Source organism: Mobula birostris, chromosome 13, assembly GCF_030028105.1.
Source record: "Mobula birostris isolate sMobBir1 chromosome 13, sMobBir1.hap1, whole genome shotgun sequence".
NCBI classification, from domain to species: domain Eukaryota; kingdom Metazoa; phylum Chordata; class Chondrichthyes; order Myliobatiformes; family Myliobatidae; genus Mobula; species Mobula birostris.
The window spans coordinates 107584244-107601018 of record NC_092382.1 but is presented as its reverse complement, the minus strand read 5'-3'; the positions used below and the strand labels follow the sequence as shown (position 1 = coordinate 107601018).

At 49.3% G+C, this 16775-nt stretch overlaps 1 protein-coding gene across 2 annotated transcripts in view; it reads left to right on the top strand.

The window, feature by feature from the left end:
- The window catches only part of LOC140207298 (C-type lectin domain family 12 member B-like), a 45818-nt gene extending 45060 nt beyond the window's left edge, over positions 1-758 (top strand). For both annotated transcript variants that reach the window (XM_072275793.1, XM_072275794.1), the window contains one exon: positions 90-758. In XM_072275793.1, the coding sequence (XP_072131894.1) occupies positions 90-288 (199 nt within the window). In that variant the 3' untranslated portion in view covers positions 289-758. The remainder of the gene's footprint in view (positions 1-89) is intronic.
- The last annotated feature ends 16017 nt before the right edge of the window (positions 759-16775 follow it).

Below are 16775 nucleotides of genomic sequence, written 5' to 3'. Positions count from 1 at the left end.
CAAATTAGTGGGATTAGTTTGGCGACGGTCTCCGGTTGTCTGCTAGATCTGTTTTGTCTCTGTTGAAACTGTCTAACCCTCTTTGATAGGAATGTGACCTCTTATCTTCTCTACGAGATGTCCCATGGATCGCCCAACTGCAGTAAGTCCCACTCGTACCAACAGAGTATCATTTTCGAAAGGAAACACAGATTCATCTGCGAGAAGTCTGCACTTTTATACCCGGATATTCCTGAAGAGATCCAACGTCTCTGTCCAGAACCTGACTGGCCGACTTCAACCATGTGACGACACTCCACGTCTCCGCATTCAATCTACCCCATTCTCACTCCCCCATAATTTCATCCATTCCCTCCCTCTCTACCCTCCCTCCTATCCTATTCTCCTCCTCTACTCGCATCGCCATTCTCCCCCACTACTCACACTCTCCCCATCTACTCCACACTTCTCCCCTCCCTGTGCCGCTCTCCCCCGCTCCCGCCCAGTTACACCCCCTTTCTACTCCTCTTCTCTTCTTCCCCTTCTTCTCTCTAACTCATTCCCTTTCTCCCTCTTCCTCTCCTCCTCGGACCCCATTCTCCGCCTCTCCTCTCTCGGTTCCCTCCACCCACTCTCGCCTCAATTCTGTGCGCACTGGCCCTCAGTTCACCAACCCGGGGGAAAAAGACTGTGCACATTCACCCTGTATGTGCCTCTCCTGGCTTCATACCTACGCTTCAAGGAACGAAGTCCCATCCTTCTTGCTCTCTCCCCATAACTCAGACCCTCGAGTCCCGGCACCATCCTCGTAAATCTCCCTCTGCACTCTTTCCAGCTCAGTGACATCTTTCCTACAGCAGCGCGACCAGAACTGAACACCAAACTCCCAGCGCGGCCTCACCGACCTTTTGTACAACCACAACGTGGCTTCAGCGCGGTACAAAGATATAAAATTCAAGACAATTGGGAAAATTAATAAATACTGCAAAAAGGTGAATACCGAGGGAGTGTTTAAGTGTTCAGGGAGCGTTCGCAATCTGATGTCGGAGAGGAAGCAACTGTTTGTAAATTGTTGAGTTTCCCGGCTCCTGTACCCCTCCCCGGTGGTACCGATCAGCACAGGGCATTTCCCGGCGGGAGATGGTCCTCGCTGATGGATGCGGTCTTCCCAAGTCATTCCTTCTTCAACATGTCCACGATGGAGGAGAGGGTTGCGTCCGTGATGGAGCTGGCTGAGTCTAGAACCTTCTATGGTCCATGGCGACCCTCTGCGTTACAGCGTCCACACCAGGCGGCCATGCGACAAGACAAAATGCTCGACACCGTACATCCCGAAAAATGTGCGAGCCTGGTTTTGATGTTAAAACCACTATCTTTATTAGTAGCTACCTATAATATAGTAACTTTAACAAGATGAACAAAAGTTAACGATGTTATGTGTAGGTGTGTGTGTAAATATAACTATTGAGCTTGGAAGGGGCGGGGGGCGTGGGAAGGCTTAATGTCTTGAGGTGGTAAAGTAGGAATGTTCAGTAATCTACGAAATAAATTATGGGAGAGAGACATTTGTAATCCAAGGTAAAACGTATAGAAAAGTTAAGTACAAAATATTCCACAGGCTTCACGCTGGTAAAACGAGATGACAGTCGCCGTAGGTCTTGTCTGACATGACGTTCCAAATGCACATACGAATTATCACCGAAAGTGACCTGTCACGGGAATATCGTCTTCCAGAGGTTACCACACAGCATACCCAGGCAACCTAAAATCCACTCCTATGGATCCGACAAAGTGACCGTCACACATTCGTTGTGCACCGTGTTCCGATGTTTAAACCCCTCTTGTGGGCAGAGGAAAGTTCGAAGTCTTAGCTGCGACAAGCTGAGGTATCGGCTTCCAGTGTTTCCGTCTCTCTCTTTCTGTCTCTCTCTCTCTATCTCTCTCCCTCTCTCTCTCCCCCCTCTCTCTCTCTCTCTCTCGCTCTCCCTCTCTCTCTCTCCCTCTCTCTCTCACTGTGTTTAATCTTCACAAACCACGGCAGCCAGTGACTGACGTCATTGTCCCGCCTCCTTCTGGCGCTCTTAAAGCGACAGTCCACAGTAAACGAAACCCGCGCGTTCGGAACAACACCGACCCACCACACACTCCCGTGGTCAGACACAGAGTGAAACTCCCTCCACACCGTCCCATCACACACTGTCGGAGTCAGACACAGAGCGAATTTTCCACAACACGGTTTGGCCACACAGTCCTGGGGTGAGAAACCGTGTCAACCTCCCTCCACAGCGTCCCATCACACAATCCCAGGGTCAGACACAGAGTGAATCTCCGCCCACAACGTCCCAGCACACACTCCCGGGGTCAGACATCGAGTGAAGCGGCCTCCGCACCTTCCCATCAAACACTACCGGAGTCAGACACAGAGTGAAGCTTCCTCCACCCCGTCTCAACACACAGTCCCGCCGTCAGACACAGAATGAAGCCCTCTCCAGACCGTCCTATCACAGAATTTGGTAGACAGACAGAGAGTGAAGCTCTCTCCGCACTCTGCCTTCACACATTCCTGTTGTAATAGTCCAAGAGAGGCTCCGTAGATTGTTTTCCATTTTAGGCATTTAACAAAGGAATTTAATTTCACAGAATTTTGTTTCCCACGCTCATGTCACGCATATCCCTGCATACTGGATATCTTGCGGACTGGCAGGATCAGTGCCCAGGGATTATTTTACTGATGACACAGGCTGTGGGGAGAGAGCTGTTTGATGGGATTATTTTTGCGGATTGACTGCTAGAGCTGTTTTGTCTCTGTTGAAATTAGTTAACGCTCTTTGACAGGAAAGTGGCCTCTGGTCTCCTGTACGTGGTGTATGATCGAATGTACGCCTGCAGTGACTGCGGCTCGCACGTAGAGAATGACATTTGCAATCGATATCACGGTTTCATCTGCGAGAAGTCGGTATCTTTGTTCCCGAATGCTCCTGGAAAGATCCAGGGTCTCTGTCAACAGACAGTGGGGCCGATTTGAAACAAGAGACCACCCCTCTTTCTCCCCATTCTCCCTTCGTCCACTCTCACTCCTCCATCCTCTCAAATTCCATCCTCACCCTCTCTGACCCTCCCCCTACTCCATACCTCTCCTCCTGTTCACCCCAATACTCCCCACTACACATCTGCAGAGCTCTCCCCAGCTATCCAATTCTTTCTCATCATTCCACCGACCCGGTCCCGCTCCTCTCCTCTCCCTCTACCTCTCTCTCCACACCTCTCCCACTGTTTCCTCGCATTTTTAATCCCGCTGTCTTTCTCCGTTCCCTCTGTCTAACCCTCACCCCTCTCTCTCCCTCTTTCTCCTCACTCTCTACCCCACTCTCTTACTCCGCTCTCCGTTTTCCCTCACCCCTCCGTCTCCCTGATTTCCCTCTCTTTACGCAAATCTGTGAGGTTACAAATACGCTCCAGGTGTCGTTCTCGATCGGAGCCGATGCAACAGCAATTGTACCACAAATACACTGACACACGTAATTCTTTTCAAACCTTCATTCTCTACTCATAACATGCCATAGAGCAAGTTACAGACTGATCTCCCAAAAGAACCAGTCCAGACACTGCCCCCGAATTACACAATTCCCCACAATTTATAACACTGATCAGGTAGAAGAAAATCTTACGATTGCAAGATTAGACAATATTAGAATCATTTCAATCACATGCTAAGATACAACTAGATGTAAAATAATCATTGGTCAGTTAGTTATAATTATTCTAAGCCAAAGCTAGCTCATCAGTTCCTCATTCGGACCCTTCCCCTGTTCTCCAGAACATTCCAGCCCTTACAGTATACTTCCCATATTTAGCTACACCGTGAGCTGCTTCTGAAGAGAGGATAGTTCCTTATTTGAGCCCTTGCCGAGCTTTAGACAATAATGACTGGTACGTCACCCGTTGCAGAGTGAAGCTTCTTTCTGACTTGTCCAAACTTGTCCAAAGCAGTAAGCTAAGGCGCTTACAAGTTGATCGATTATAAGTTAATTGTTGTCCTCTGTTTTCCCCCCTATTTACCTATCCCTTCATTCCATCACAGGGGGTTCAGTCCCAAACTTCCTTCCCGCTCTTTATACCTCAGTCCCCGGAGTCCCGGCAACATCCTCGTAAATCTCCCTCTGCACTCTTTCCAGCTCAGTGGCCTCTTTCACACAGCAGGGCGACCAAAACTGAACGTACTCCAAAGTGTGGCCGCACCGACGTCTCGTACAACTGCAACGTGACCTCCGGACTCCCGTGCTCAGTGTCCTGACTGATGCAGGCCAGCGAGTCGATGTACGATCCCCCTTGTCGCATGTTTTCTACCGGAATCACGATCCGATTTATTATCCTTGATTTATACGGCCTGAAATGCGTTCTTTTACAGCATCTGTGTGGCGCAAATATGTAAAATTAAGGTGCTTTACTAAAAATAATAAATAGCTAGAAATGTGTTGAAAGATGTGATATCCCAGGATTTGGAGTTGGTGATTAGGACTGAGAGCATGTGTGTGCTGAGTAATCACATCCAGTCCACGCACACAAAATATTGAGACAAAAATCGTGCTGAGGATTGGTGAGAGCGGAGAGCCGGGGAGGGAGAGGGTTTTGCTCTGATTTTGACGAGGGTAGCCTGTCATGCTCTTGGGCCTCGTGGTGGAGGGGGACGGGGTGTGGAGAATACAGATAATAAAGGTGTGCAGGGAGGTTCACTCTGTGTCTGACCGCAGGAGTGTGTAATGAGACGGTGTTGAAGGAAGATTCACTCTGCGTCTGACCCCAAAGTGTGTGATGGGACGGTGTGCAGGGTGATTCACTCAGTGTCTGACCCTGGGGGTGTGTGATGGGACTTTGGGGAGGGAAATTCACTCTGTTTGACTGCGGGATTTTGTAATGGGACGGTTTGAAGGGAGCTTCACTTTGTGTCTGATCGCGGTATTGTGTGATGGGAAGATGTATTGGGAGCTTCAATCTCTATCTGACCGCGATAGCATGTGATGGGGCAGTCTGAAGGGAGTTTCAGTCAGTGTCTTACTCCCGAAATGCGTACCTAACACCTTCTGCGAAACTTACTGTGTGGGATGAGAGCGCGGAGGGAACTTCACACCTTTTCTTTCCCCGACTTTGCATGATTATCGTTGCTTAGGAAGTGTCACTCAGTGTCTCACTCCAGGAGCGTGCGATGGGATGGTTTGTGTGTTGCCTCACTGTGTGGCTGACTGACGGAGTCATAGATCCACATAATTAAGGTTTTGGCACAACTTCCAATCAGAGATCGGGAGCGACATCCAATCAGCAAGGCTGGTTCATCAGCAAGGGAAAATTAAGATAAGACAGGGGTTACTGCTGGTGGATTTGTTTTCAGTTTATGTGTTGTTTTCTTCTTTACAATTGCACAGTTAGAGCAGTAGACATGCCTGGAAGGAGAGTTGAATGCTCCTCTTGGAGGACGTGGGACGGGAGGGAGTCCTCCAGAGTCTCTGACAACCTCACCTGTGAGAAGGTCATCCGGCTGCAGCTCCTAACACTGGGTATTAAGTAGTTGGAGCTGGAATTGGATCATTCGGGAAGCTGAGGGGTGATAGGGAAGACATATCGGGAGGAAGTTAGACCCAATGTGCAGTCTACAGCAAACTTGGTGACAGTCAGGGGGATCAAAGGGGTTAAACAGCCCAGCTCAGTGCAGAGTGCCCCCTGTGGCCAACCCCCTCAATAACAGGTACAACACTTTGCGTACGTCTGGGTGGGGTGGGGGAGGGTTTTAATGACCAAGAGGAGGACAATCTCCCAGGTCAGGTCTCTGGCAATGATTTCGGCTCTGTGGTTTCAGAAGGGGAGTGGAGGGCCAGCTGAGGCGAGCTGTGGTGATAGACGATTATTTATTCGGGGAACAGAAAAGAGTTTCTGTGAGCGAGAGATTCCAGGATGGTATTTTGCCTTCCGGGTGTCAGGGACTCTACCACTCGGATCGGGTCCTCAGCAATCTTAAGTGGGAGGGTCAACAGGCAAAGTGTGACACGTGCTGGTGTGGCCAGAAATAGGAAGACAGCACCCATTAAGAGGTGGTTAAGTGTTCGAGGTAGGATTGAGGGCTTCTGATAGTTAGAGCAGTAGACATGCCTGGCAGGAGAGTTGAGTGCTCCTCTTGCAGGACTTGGGACGGGAGGGAGTCCTCCAGAGTGTCTGACAACTTCACCTGTAAGTATGTCATCCGGCTGTAGCGTCTAACACCGGGCGTTCAGGAGTTGGAGCTGGAATTGGATCATTCGGTAAACTGAGGGGTGATAGGGAGGACATATTGGGAGGAGGCCTGGAGGCCGCGCCACACCGACCCACATTGCGCCGCCCTTTCATTTACTCCGTCACCGAGCAAATCCCACAGTTTCCACCTGAACTGGACTGGAACTAACATCCCAGCGGGTGGTTTTGGCATTAAAAAAGGAGAAGGGGTGGGGTTTGAACTAGAGATGGAGGGGGATGAAAAACAGAATGCCAAACAGACAGTGGAGCGGTTGTTGGGACAGATGTTGGTAAGACCAGAGACAAAGTCAGGAAGCAAAAGTTTGAGTCTGCTGGGACTTGTGTTCTGAGATGCCTACATTTCAATGCAGGAAGTATTGTACGAAAGACAGATGAGCTCAGAGCAGGGATCAAGGCTGGAATTATGATATTGTAGATATCAGTGAGACGTCGGCACAGGGCGAGCATGACCGTCAGCTCAACATTCCCGGTTTTGCGTTTATTCGTCGTGATGCAGCGGGAAGAATTCAAAGTTTAGAAGCGGCTCTGTTAGTCACTTTCGATTCATTGACAGACTCATAGAGAGAGAGATGCAAGTGGCTCTTTGCCAGGGATGTTAATGTGCAGGGAATACAGGGAGATGATTGCTGCGCAGTCAAAAGCGATTTAGCTCAATTGGTATATCACAACATTGTGGACCGAAGGGTCTGTTCGGTTTGGTGATTTACGTTCACTACTCTGCAGTAGGTTCAAAAACACAGATTTCAACTCATCAGGTGGGAAGAGTAGGGATTGAGTAGATGAAGGAATGTAACGACGTTTTGTGAAACACAGGGAACGACACTGCAGACTGCATAGGCAGTGTGCGATCCACACAGCCCTCACCGTGACACCGACACACCACTCACCGTGACACCGACACACCACTCACCATGACACCGACACAACTCTCACCGTGACACCGACACAACCCTCACCATGACAACGACACACCACTCACCGTGACACCGACACACCACTCACCGTGACACCGACACACCACTCACCATGACACCGACACACCACTCACCATGACACCGACACAACCCTCACCGTGACACCGACGCATTGTCACCATGACAACGACACACCACTCACCGTGACACCGACACAACCCTCACCGTGACAACGACACACCCCTCACCATGACAACGGCACATCCCTCACCGTGACACCGACACAACTCTCACCGTGACAACGACACACCCCTCACCGTGACAACGACACACCACTAACCGTGACAACGACGCATTGTCACCATGACACTGACACAAACCTCACCATTACACGACGTAACTCTCGAACGGACACTGATCAACCAAGTACCGTGACACCGACAGGCATCTCACCGTGACCCCGACACATCGTCCGCCGTGACAAGAACGCGCCGTGTTCATCGTGGCGTCTGTACACGGACAGGAGCTGCACTGTAACAAAACCACACAGCTCAACAATAACAACATACCGGTACGGCCTGCACAGTAACACGGACTCGCACCTCAACGATACCGACATAACGACACGCCTTGCTCTTTAATACGGACACGCTCCTCCTTGTCTCCATAACTTACCCCCACTCTAAAACACGTCCCCGTTTCCGCCAACCCGTCACTCTCCTGCAATCCGCCTTCTCTCTCCACTTCACCACTCCCGTCTCCGTCACCCCGTTCCCTTACAAGCTACCCCGTGTCCGTGACGCACTCCCTCTTCTACCCACTTCTCATCTCCGTCATCTCCACCTCCACCGCCCCTCTCTATTTCCGGGACCCTTTCGCTCCCATGCACACCTCACCGTATCTGTCATCTCCTGAACCCCCGAAGCCCCTCCGGGCTCCGTAAGCCTCTCGATCCCCGACGCACCTCCACCCCCACCCCCAACTTCTCCGTCGCTTCCCCGCACCCGTCAAATCTCTCTTCCGGTGTTCTGAGGGAATTGTGCAGAGAATGAGGTAGTGTTTACAACTGCCCCTTTCCACAAGTTATCCATCTTTCGCTTCAAAGCCTCTCCACAGCCGTGAGTTCTCAGGCCGGTTGTGTGAGGCCACAGCAGTTGCTCCCAATGGCTGCAACCGCCCCACCCGTTCCCTGGCCACGACTTTCCTCTTCTTCCTTCCTCTTCCCTCAGCACACCATCGGGTCACACACACACCATCTCCGGGAGAAGCGCACGACCTGAGATTCCTGGACACCGAAGTGCTCGGTATTGGTGAGAAGGGGGCGTGGGGGGACGGAAGGAGCTTCACACTCAGGTGGGGTGTCGTTCAATACTGCGGGGCTGGGGATACTTTAGGTAACAAACCCCGGGAATGTGTGATGGGATAACCTATAGTGAGCATCCTTGGTTTACTGACTAAGCGTGTGTGTTTTGGGGAGGTCTGGAGGTTGTTTCGCCCAGGGTTTGCCTCAGCGAGTGTGTGACGGGACGGTGTAGAAGGAACTTCAATTAGTGTAACTCCGTGTGGGTGTGATGCGACTGTGTGGAGGGAGCTTGCTTCTGTGTCTGTTCCCAGGAGTGTGTGATGGGACAGTGTGGGGGAGCGTCACTCTGTGTCCGACCCAGGGTGTGTGTGATGGGACGGCGTGTGTCTGACCCCGGGAGTGTGTGAATTGACGGTGTGGAGGGAGATTCCCTCTGTGTGTCCGAGCCAGGGACTGTGTGTTGGGACGGTGTGGAGGGAGATTCACTCTGTGTCTGACCCCGGGAGTGTGTGATGGGACGGTGTGGAGGGAAACTCACTCTGTGTCTGACCCCAGGAGTGTGTGATGGGACGGTGTGGAGGGAAACTCACTCTGTGTCTGACCCCGGGAGTGTGTGATGGGACGGTGTGGAGGGAGATTCACTCTGTGTCTGACCCTGGGAGTGTGTGAAGGGACGGTGTGGAGGGAGATTCACTCTGTGTCTGACCCCAGGAGTGTGTGATGGGACGGTGTGGAGGGAGATTCACTCTGTGTCTGACCCCGGGAGTGTGTGATGGGACGGTGCGGAGGGAGATTCACTCTGTGTCTGACCCCAGGAGTGTGTGATGCGACTGTGCGGAGGGAGTCTCAGTCTGGTTCCGACCCCGCGAGTTTGTGATGGGACGGTGACGAGGGAGTTTCACTGTGTATTGCCCTTATGGAGTGCATTATTCGATGATGTGTACGGAACATCACTGATTGCGTGACCCTAGGTGTTTGTTTTTGTTGCTGTTGTGTGTATTTCACTCCTGATCTCACACTGGAGTGATCGATGTGCAGGAAGCTTCTGTCTTATCGAAACCTTAAATTATGTGATGGATTGTTGTGGAGGGAGCGTCACTCAGTGTCTGTTTCCAGTAGTGCGAGATCGGATTACATGGAGCAAGCCTTGCTCTGTCTCACTCGCAGTCAGTGGTCAGATGATTTCGGGTTTTGAAAAGACTCCAATCAGAGGTCGGGAGAGAGAAAATGGTATTTCACACGTTTGGCGACTGTGCATTAAAATGCAATACTTCACTAAAGTTTCGGCGTTTGATCAGCAACCAATCACGGAGCCGGAATCATTAGCATGTTCAAAAAAACAAAGTAGTAGCAAGCGGAGCGGCCATTGTTGGACTGGGCACTGCCTGACTGGTCATTCGATGATTTATCGATTCCATACGTTAGCGAGGAGAGGTTTGACTAAGGGAAAACGCATAACTGCAAAGAGATTTCTTGCCGTTTACTTATTGCTTCCTTCTCGATTATTCTTCAGTGGGTGATTGAGCAACCTGAGGCTATGGTCCAGATAGGTACCAATGACATCGGTATGAATAGGGAGGAGGTCTGTAAAGTGAGGTCAGGGATTTAGATATTAAATTAAATTCTAGACCACCACCCGGCCCAGTGAGGCCACAATTTCAAAGATCATACAGTTTAACACGTGGTCAAGTAGTTATTGTGAGTGGGAGGGCTTCAGAATTTGGGATGATTGCGCGTTTTCCAAGGAAGTTGGGACCTGAGAACAGTTCATTGGCTATATTTAAGAGGGAGTTAGATATGGCCCTAGTGGCTAAAGGGATCGGCGGTATGGAGAGAAGTCAGGTATAGGGTTCTGAGTTGGATGATCAGCCATGATCATACTGAATGGCGTTGTAGGCTCAATGGGCCGAATGGCCTACTCCTGCACCTATTTTCTATGTTTCTATGTTTCTATGTACAGAAGAGGAGGTTTACACCTAAGATGGTGGCGAACTAATATCCCCAGCGGGAAGGTTTGCAAGGACAGTGCATGACGGTTTTTTGGGAGAGTTGTTAAACTCGAGTTGCAGGGGGAGGGGATTCAGAGTTCCAGAACAGAAAGCGGAGTCGATGTGGGGGCAGATGTAAAAACCTCAGACAAAGGCAGGAATCAAAACTCTCAGCTTGTTGCGACTGGTGTCCTGAAACTGCGGATATTTCAGGACTGAAAGTTTTAAATAAAGACTCTCCCATTTTCCTTTTAGGGTCACAAAGCCACTCATAATATCCGGCCAAAGCACACAAAAAGTGCTGGTGAACGCAGCAGGCCAGGCAGCATCTATACAGTCCACGAACCACTTCCCATAGATGCTGCCTGGCTTGCTGCGTTCACCAGTATTGTTTTGTGTCAGTTGCTTGAATTTCCAGCATCTGCAGATTTCCTCGTGTCTGCATAATATCCCGATTAGGCCTCACCATTGTCTTTTAAACTCTTAAAATTAAATCCTTGCATTTATATTCTCGCCCTCTGGGAATGAATGTTGATATTCGATTTGCCTTCACCACCACCGACTCCACCTGTTATTTAACGACCCGGGAATCGCGCACGACGATCCCCCATTGCGCCGCAGCGGGAGATTTTTCTCCCAATTTAGAAAATCATCTATACTTTCATTTCCTCAACGAAAGTAGATAAAAATACACTTCCCCACACCTTACCGTATCCGTTCATTTCTGAGGCAGACAATAATTGAGATTCGGAATCTAAAAGGGGAAGAGACAGCTAACCACTCACCGGGTAGTGAGACTGCCGAGACCTGGAAACCTGTGTCTGGTCAGTCGGAAACATGACACCTATGTGTCTGCCTGAATGTGTTGGGTCCAGTGTATATCCTCAGAGATGTTGAAATCCAGATTCCTAGAAACTTCAAATCAGAGGATGGTGGCACAATTAAGCCATTTGGCCCATTGGGTCTGCTCCAGCATGTTATCTTGGCTGATCCACTTCAGTCTGAGTCTCAATCAAACTCTGACTTAAATATGCCAGTAACCCCTCCTCCACGGCCGCCTGTGGTAGCGAATTACACAGATTCACCCCTCTCTGGCAAAATAAATTCCTCCCAATGCCATTAGTGGGTGCGCTGAGAGACGGATCCAAAGGCAATGCACAGACACTGAGGTACTGGGAACTGGACTGAATTGGAGTTAGGGACGTGACTGGATGCAAACTAGGAGCCTGGACAAGAACGCGGACTTGGGCTACGACATTGGCTGGCAGAGCGGGACCAGGACCAGGAGCTGGGAACTAGGAGCCTGGCTCCGGCGATAGAACATGACAGCGATACAGGTGAGGACGCAAGCGAGGTTTAAGGAAAGTCTTCATATCAAGGCTTCAGGCAAAGGCTGCAGGCAAGACGTCAGGCAAAGCTTCAGAAGGAAGGGAAGGGAACAGCCCAGCAAATGAAGCTGAACCCAGGAGCTATTCATGTTCCCAGCCCAAATGAGAACCAGGTGCCTCAATGAGAGCACCCAATGGAACAAGGGAAAACCAGAAAACCTGGAATAAGCAACTATGGACCGGACTGTGAACTGGAATGCGGACTTCACGGACCGGACCATGACACCCAATCTCCTTTGCAGTCATAGTCACAGTCATACTTTATTGATCCCGGGGGAAATTGGTTTTCTTTACGGTTGGACCATAAATAATTGAATAGTATTGAAACCATAAATAGTTAAATAGTAATATGTAGATTATGCCAGGAAATAAGTCCAGGACCAGCCTATTGACTTCTCCATTGACATTCCTCCATTCTGAGGCCGTGTTCACTAGTTTCAGTATCGCCTCCTCCCACAACCTAGGAAGCCTTATCCCCACAGCAATTCTATCAAGGATCCTCAGTATTTGATAGGTTTCAATGAGGTAATTCCTCATTTTTCTGAATTCTATTGAGTACAGATCCAGATCAAATGCACCTCCTGTGATACGCATTTCAATCCCCGAACAGAAAGTGTACAGAAGAGATTTACAAGTATGTTGCCTGGACTGGGGAGCATGCCTAATGAGAATAGGTTGAGTGAATTCGGCCTTTTCTCCTTGGAACGACAGAGATGAGAGGTGACCTGTTAGAGGTGTATAAGATGATGAGAAGCAATGATCACGTGGATAGTCGGAAACCTTTTCCCAGGGCTGAAATGGTTGCCACAAGAGGACACCGGTTTAAGGTGCTAGTGAGTAGGTACAGAGGTGTTGTCAGGGGTACATTTTTTTTTACTAAGAGAGTGGTGAGTGCGTGGAATCTGCTGCGGGCAACGGTGGTGGAGGCATTTAAAATAGGGTCCTTTAAAAATACTTTCGGATAGGTACATGGAGCATAGAAAAATAGAGGGCCTAATAATTTTTAAGGTAGGGACATGTTCGACACAACATTGTGGGCGAATGGACTGTATTGTTCTATAGGTTTTATATGTTTCTATGTTTCCAATCTTTCTCGTTCACCTCCATGGAACACAGTCGAAAGTTAGCACACCCTTTTTATCTAAGGGGCACAAATCGACTCACTATATAACCCAAATTAGGCCTCACCAGTGTCTTTTAAACCTTTACAATCAAACCTTTGCATTTATATTCTCGCCCACTGGAAAGGAATGCGAACATTCGCTTTGCCTTTCTCTCCACCGACTCCACCTGTAAGTGAACCAGCAGGGAATCGTGCAACAGGATCCACAAATCCCTTTGCGCCTCAGCTGTTTTATGTTTCTCTCCATATAGAAAACAAAAACGTTTATACTTTATCCTTACCATGAAAGTACGTGACGATATACTTCCCCACATTGCACTCCATCTGCTACTGCTTTGCTCAGTTCCCTAATCTGTCTTCAACACCACCTGCAGATTGGAAATGCTACGAGCGACCTGCACTGACTGTGGTTTCCCGATGAGGAAGTCAAACGTTCTGTTGCAGAGGGAGATAGCCTGTCCCAGGCTTTGCAGCCTGTTGGATAGAACTGAGGACGTGACTGTGCTGAGCGCTGAGCTGTTGTCAATAAACCGCAGCGTGACGTAGGTATTGCTTTTTCCCAGTTGGTCCAAAGCCCGGTGGAGAGCGAGTGAGTTTGCAGCCGCTGTAGTCCTATTGTGGAGAGAGACAGAGCGCAGCGGGCAATGTGTTGCCCAGTATAAATCCTCAGAGATGTCATCACCCGGGAAATGTAAGAGACTGTATTAGAGAGGCTTACAGAATAATGGTGCTCAGAACTAAGACACAGTTAGCAATAGAAAGGTTGAACATGTTCTCAATAGTGTGCTGAGCTGCATATGTTTCAATAAATGAAGTACCGTAGGAAAGGCGGATAATTGTGTCGAAGATGAGGCAACTGGTTTACAAACAGAGGCTTTGTGTCGTGAGGACAGGCTATTGACGGCAAATTTGCAGTCAGTAGGATGAGTTGCAATGTAGAAGGTGGACACAATCGAGGATGATTTCAGGACTGAATGTGTTATATTTGAATGCACACGGTACACGGAATAAGAAGATGAATTTAGCGCAGTTGCAGACTGGGAAATATGATGTTGCATGCATTACTGAATGATGGCTGCAGGAGAGATTCCCATGGTTATCGGATTGATTAACCAATAGAAAACAGAGAATGGGATACATGGGCGTCACTCTGTTTCGCAATCAGTGATGAGCCGTGTGCGCGAGGGTCGGTGCTGGGTACGCGACTGTTCACGATATACATCAATAGTCTGGAAGAGGGGATCCAGTGTCGTGAATCTGGATTTGCTGATGATACTAAATTGATTGGAAAAGCAACGTGTGCAGAAGATACTGAGAGTCTGCAGAGAGATACAGATAGGTTGACAATAGACAATAGACAATAGGTGCAGGAGTAGGCCATTCGGCCCTTCGAGCCAACACCGCCATTCACTGTGATCATGGCTGATCAATCACAATCAGTATCCAGTTCCTGCCCTATCCCCATATACTTCGTCTCCGCTATCTTTAAGAGCTCTCTCCATCTCTTTCTTGAAAGCATCCAGAGACTTGGCCTCCACAGCCTTCTGGGGCAGAGCATTCCATACATCCACCACTCTCTGGGTGAAAAAGTTTTTCCTCAACTCCGTTCTAAATGGCCTATCCCTAATTCTTAAACTGTGGCCTTGGGTTCTGGACTGACCCATCAGCGGGAACATGCTTCCTGCCTCCAGCCTGTCCCATCCCTTAATGAGCTTATATGTTTCAATAAGATCCCCTCTCAGCCTTCTAAATTCCAGAGTATACAAGCCCAGTAGCTCCAATCTTTCGGCATATGACAGTCCCGCCATCCCGGGAATTAACATTGTGAACCTACGCTGCACTCTCTCAATAGCAAGAATGTCCTTCCTCAAATTTGGAGACCAAAACTGCACAGAGTACTCCAGGTGTGGTCTCAGCAGGGCCCTGTACAGCTGCAGAAGGACCTCTTTGCTCTTGTACTCAATTCCCCTTGCTATGAAGGCCAGCATGCCATTAGCTGTCTTCACTGCCTGCTGTACTTGCATGCTTGCTTTCAGTGACTAATGTACAAGAACACCTACATCTCGTTGTACTTGCCCTTTTCCTAGCTTGACTCCATTTAGATAATAATCTGCCTTCTTGTTCTTACCACCAAAGTGAATAACCGCACATTTATCCACATTAAACTGCATGTGCCATACATCTGCCCACTCACCCAACCTGTCCAACTCACCCTGCATTCTCAGAACATCCTCCTCACATTTCACACTGCCACCCAACTTTGTGTCATCGCCAAATTTGCTAACTTTACTTTTAATTCCCTCATCAAAATCATTAATATATATTGTAAACAGCTGCAGTCCCAGCACTGAGCCCTTAGGTACCCCGCTGGTCACCGCCTGCCATTCCGAAAGGGAACCATTAATCACCAAGCTGCGTGGATGAGGGTCTGGCAGATGGATTACAACGTTGGTAAAAGGGATGTCACCCACTTTGGAAGGATAAATGGAAAAGCAGATTATTATTTAACTGGTAAAAATTGCAGCTTGCTACTGTGCAGAGGGACTCACAAGCTCCTGTGCATGAATCACAAAGGGCTGATTTGCAGGCGCAGCAGGCTGTCAGGAAGGCAGATTACCATGGTTATATGGAATACTGGCCTTCATAGGGAGAGCGGCTGAATTTAAGAGCAGGGACGTTACGCCGCAGCTGTACACGGTACTACCGAGGACACAGCTGGAGTTTGCGTGCAGTACCAGTCGCCGTACTTGGGGAACAATGTAGCGGATTTGGAGGCGGTGCAGATGAGGCTCACCAGGTTAATTCCAGAGATGAGGGGATACGACAATAAGTAGAGATTGAGTCACCTGGGACTGTATTCACTGGAATTCAGAAGAATTAGAGGAGATCTTAGAGAAGCATTAAAAAAAAATGAAATGAATATATAAGATAGAGGCAGGAAAAAATGTTTCCACTGGGAGGTGAAACTAGACCTGAGGGTCGTTGCCTCCAGTTTCGGGCTAGTTGATTTAGGACGGAGATGAGGAGTTACTGATTTTCCCAGAGTGTGCTGAACCTACGGAATTCTCTACCCAGTGAAGCAGTGGAGACTACCTTAGTAAATAAGGAGATAAAAGGAAGTGGAAGAGAGGCGATGGAAAGACGGAATGTGTGGTGGGACAGAACGAGATGTGACGGAGTGTGGATGGGAGGAAGAGGTGAAGGGACGGAGGGAGATGGGTCGAAATAGTTGGGGCTGGCGTAAGGGAGCAATGGTTGTGAGGAAGGGGAAGGAGAGAGGAAAATTGAGAGACGGCTGGACATCCCAGGCCAAAAGGCACCTCATCCCCAAACCCAACCCTCGACAGGTTTAATGTGCGGAGAGAATGCAGGGAACTCCGTGGTCTGGTTGCAAGTGTGGGTGGGTGAGGATATCTCCTGTTCAGGGCGCCAGGGCTGTTGGTGGTGGGACGGTGGAAGAGAGCGGGACTGATGGAAAGAGGGTGACATAAGGGAATGGGGAAGGGCAGAAGTCTGGAGGAAAATAAATGTAGACAGTGCATGCTGAGGGAGGGAGAATGTTTGAGGAAGGGAGCGAGGTAGGAGGGAAAGGGAGAAAGAGGAATGCTGGGAGGGAAAGGGGAGAGTGAGCAGATGTTGGAGAAGAACAAGAGTGAGATACAGGAGAAGGAGGGAGAGGAGAGAAGAAGAAGAGAAAGAAAGAGAAAGATAGAGAGAGAGAGATAGAGAGGGGGGAGAGAGAGGAGAGAGAGAGAGAGGAGAGAGAGATTGCCATGGTATAAAGTAGGAAAGAGAGAG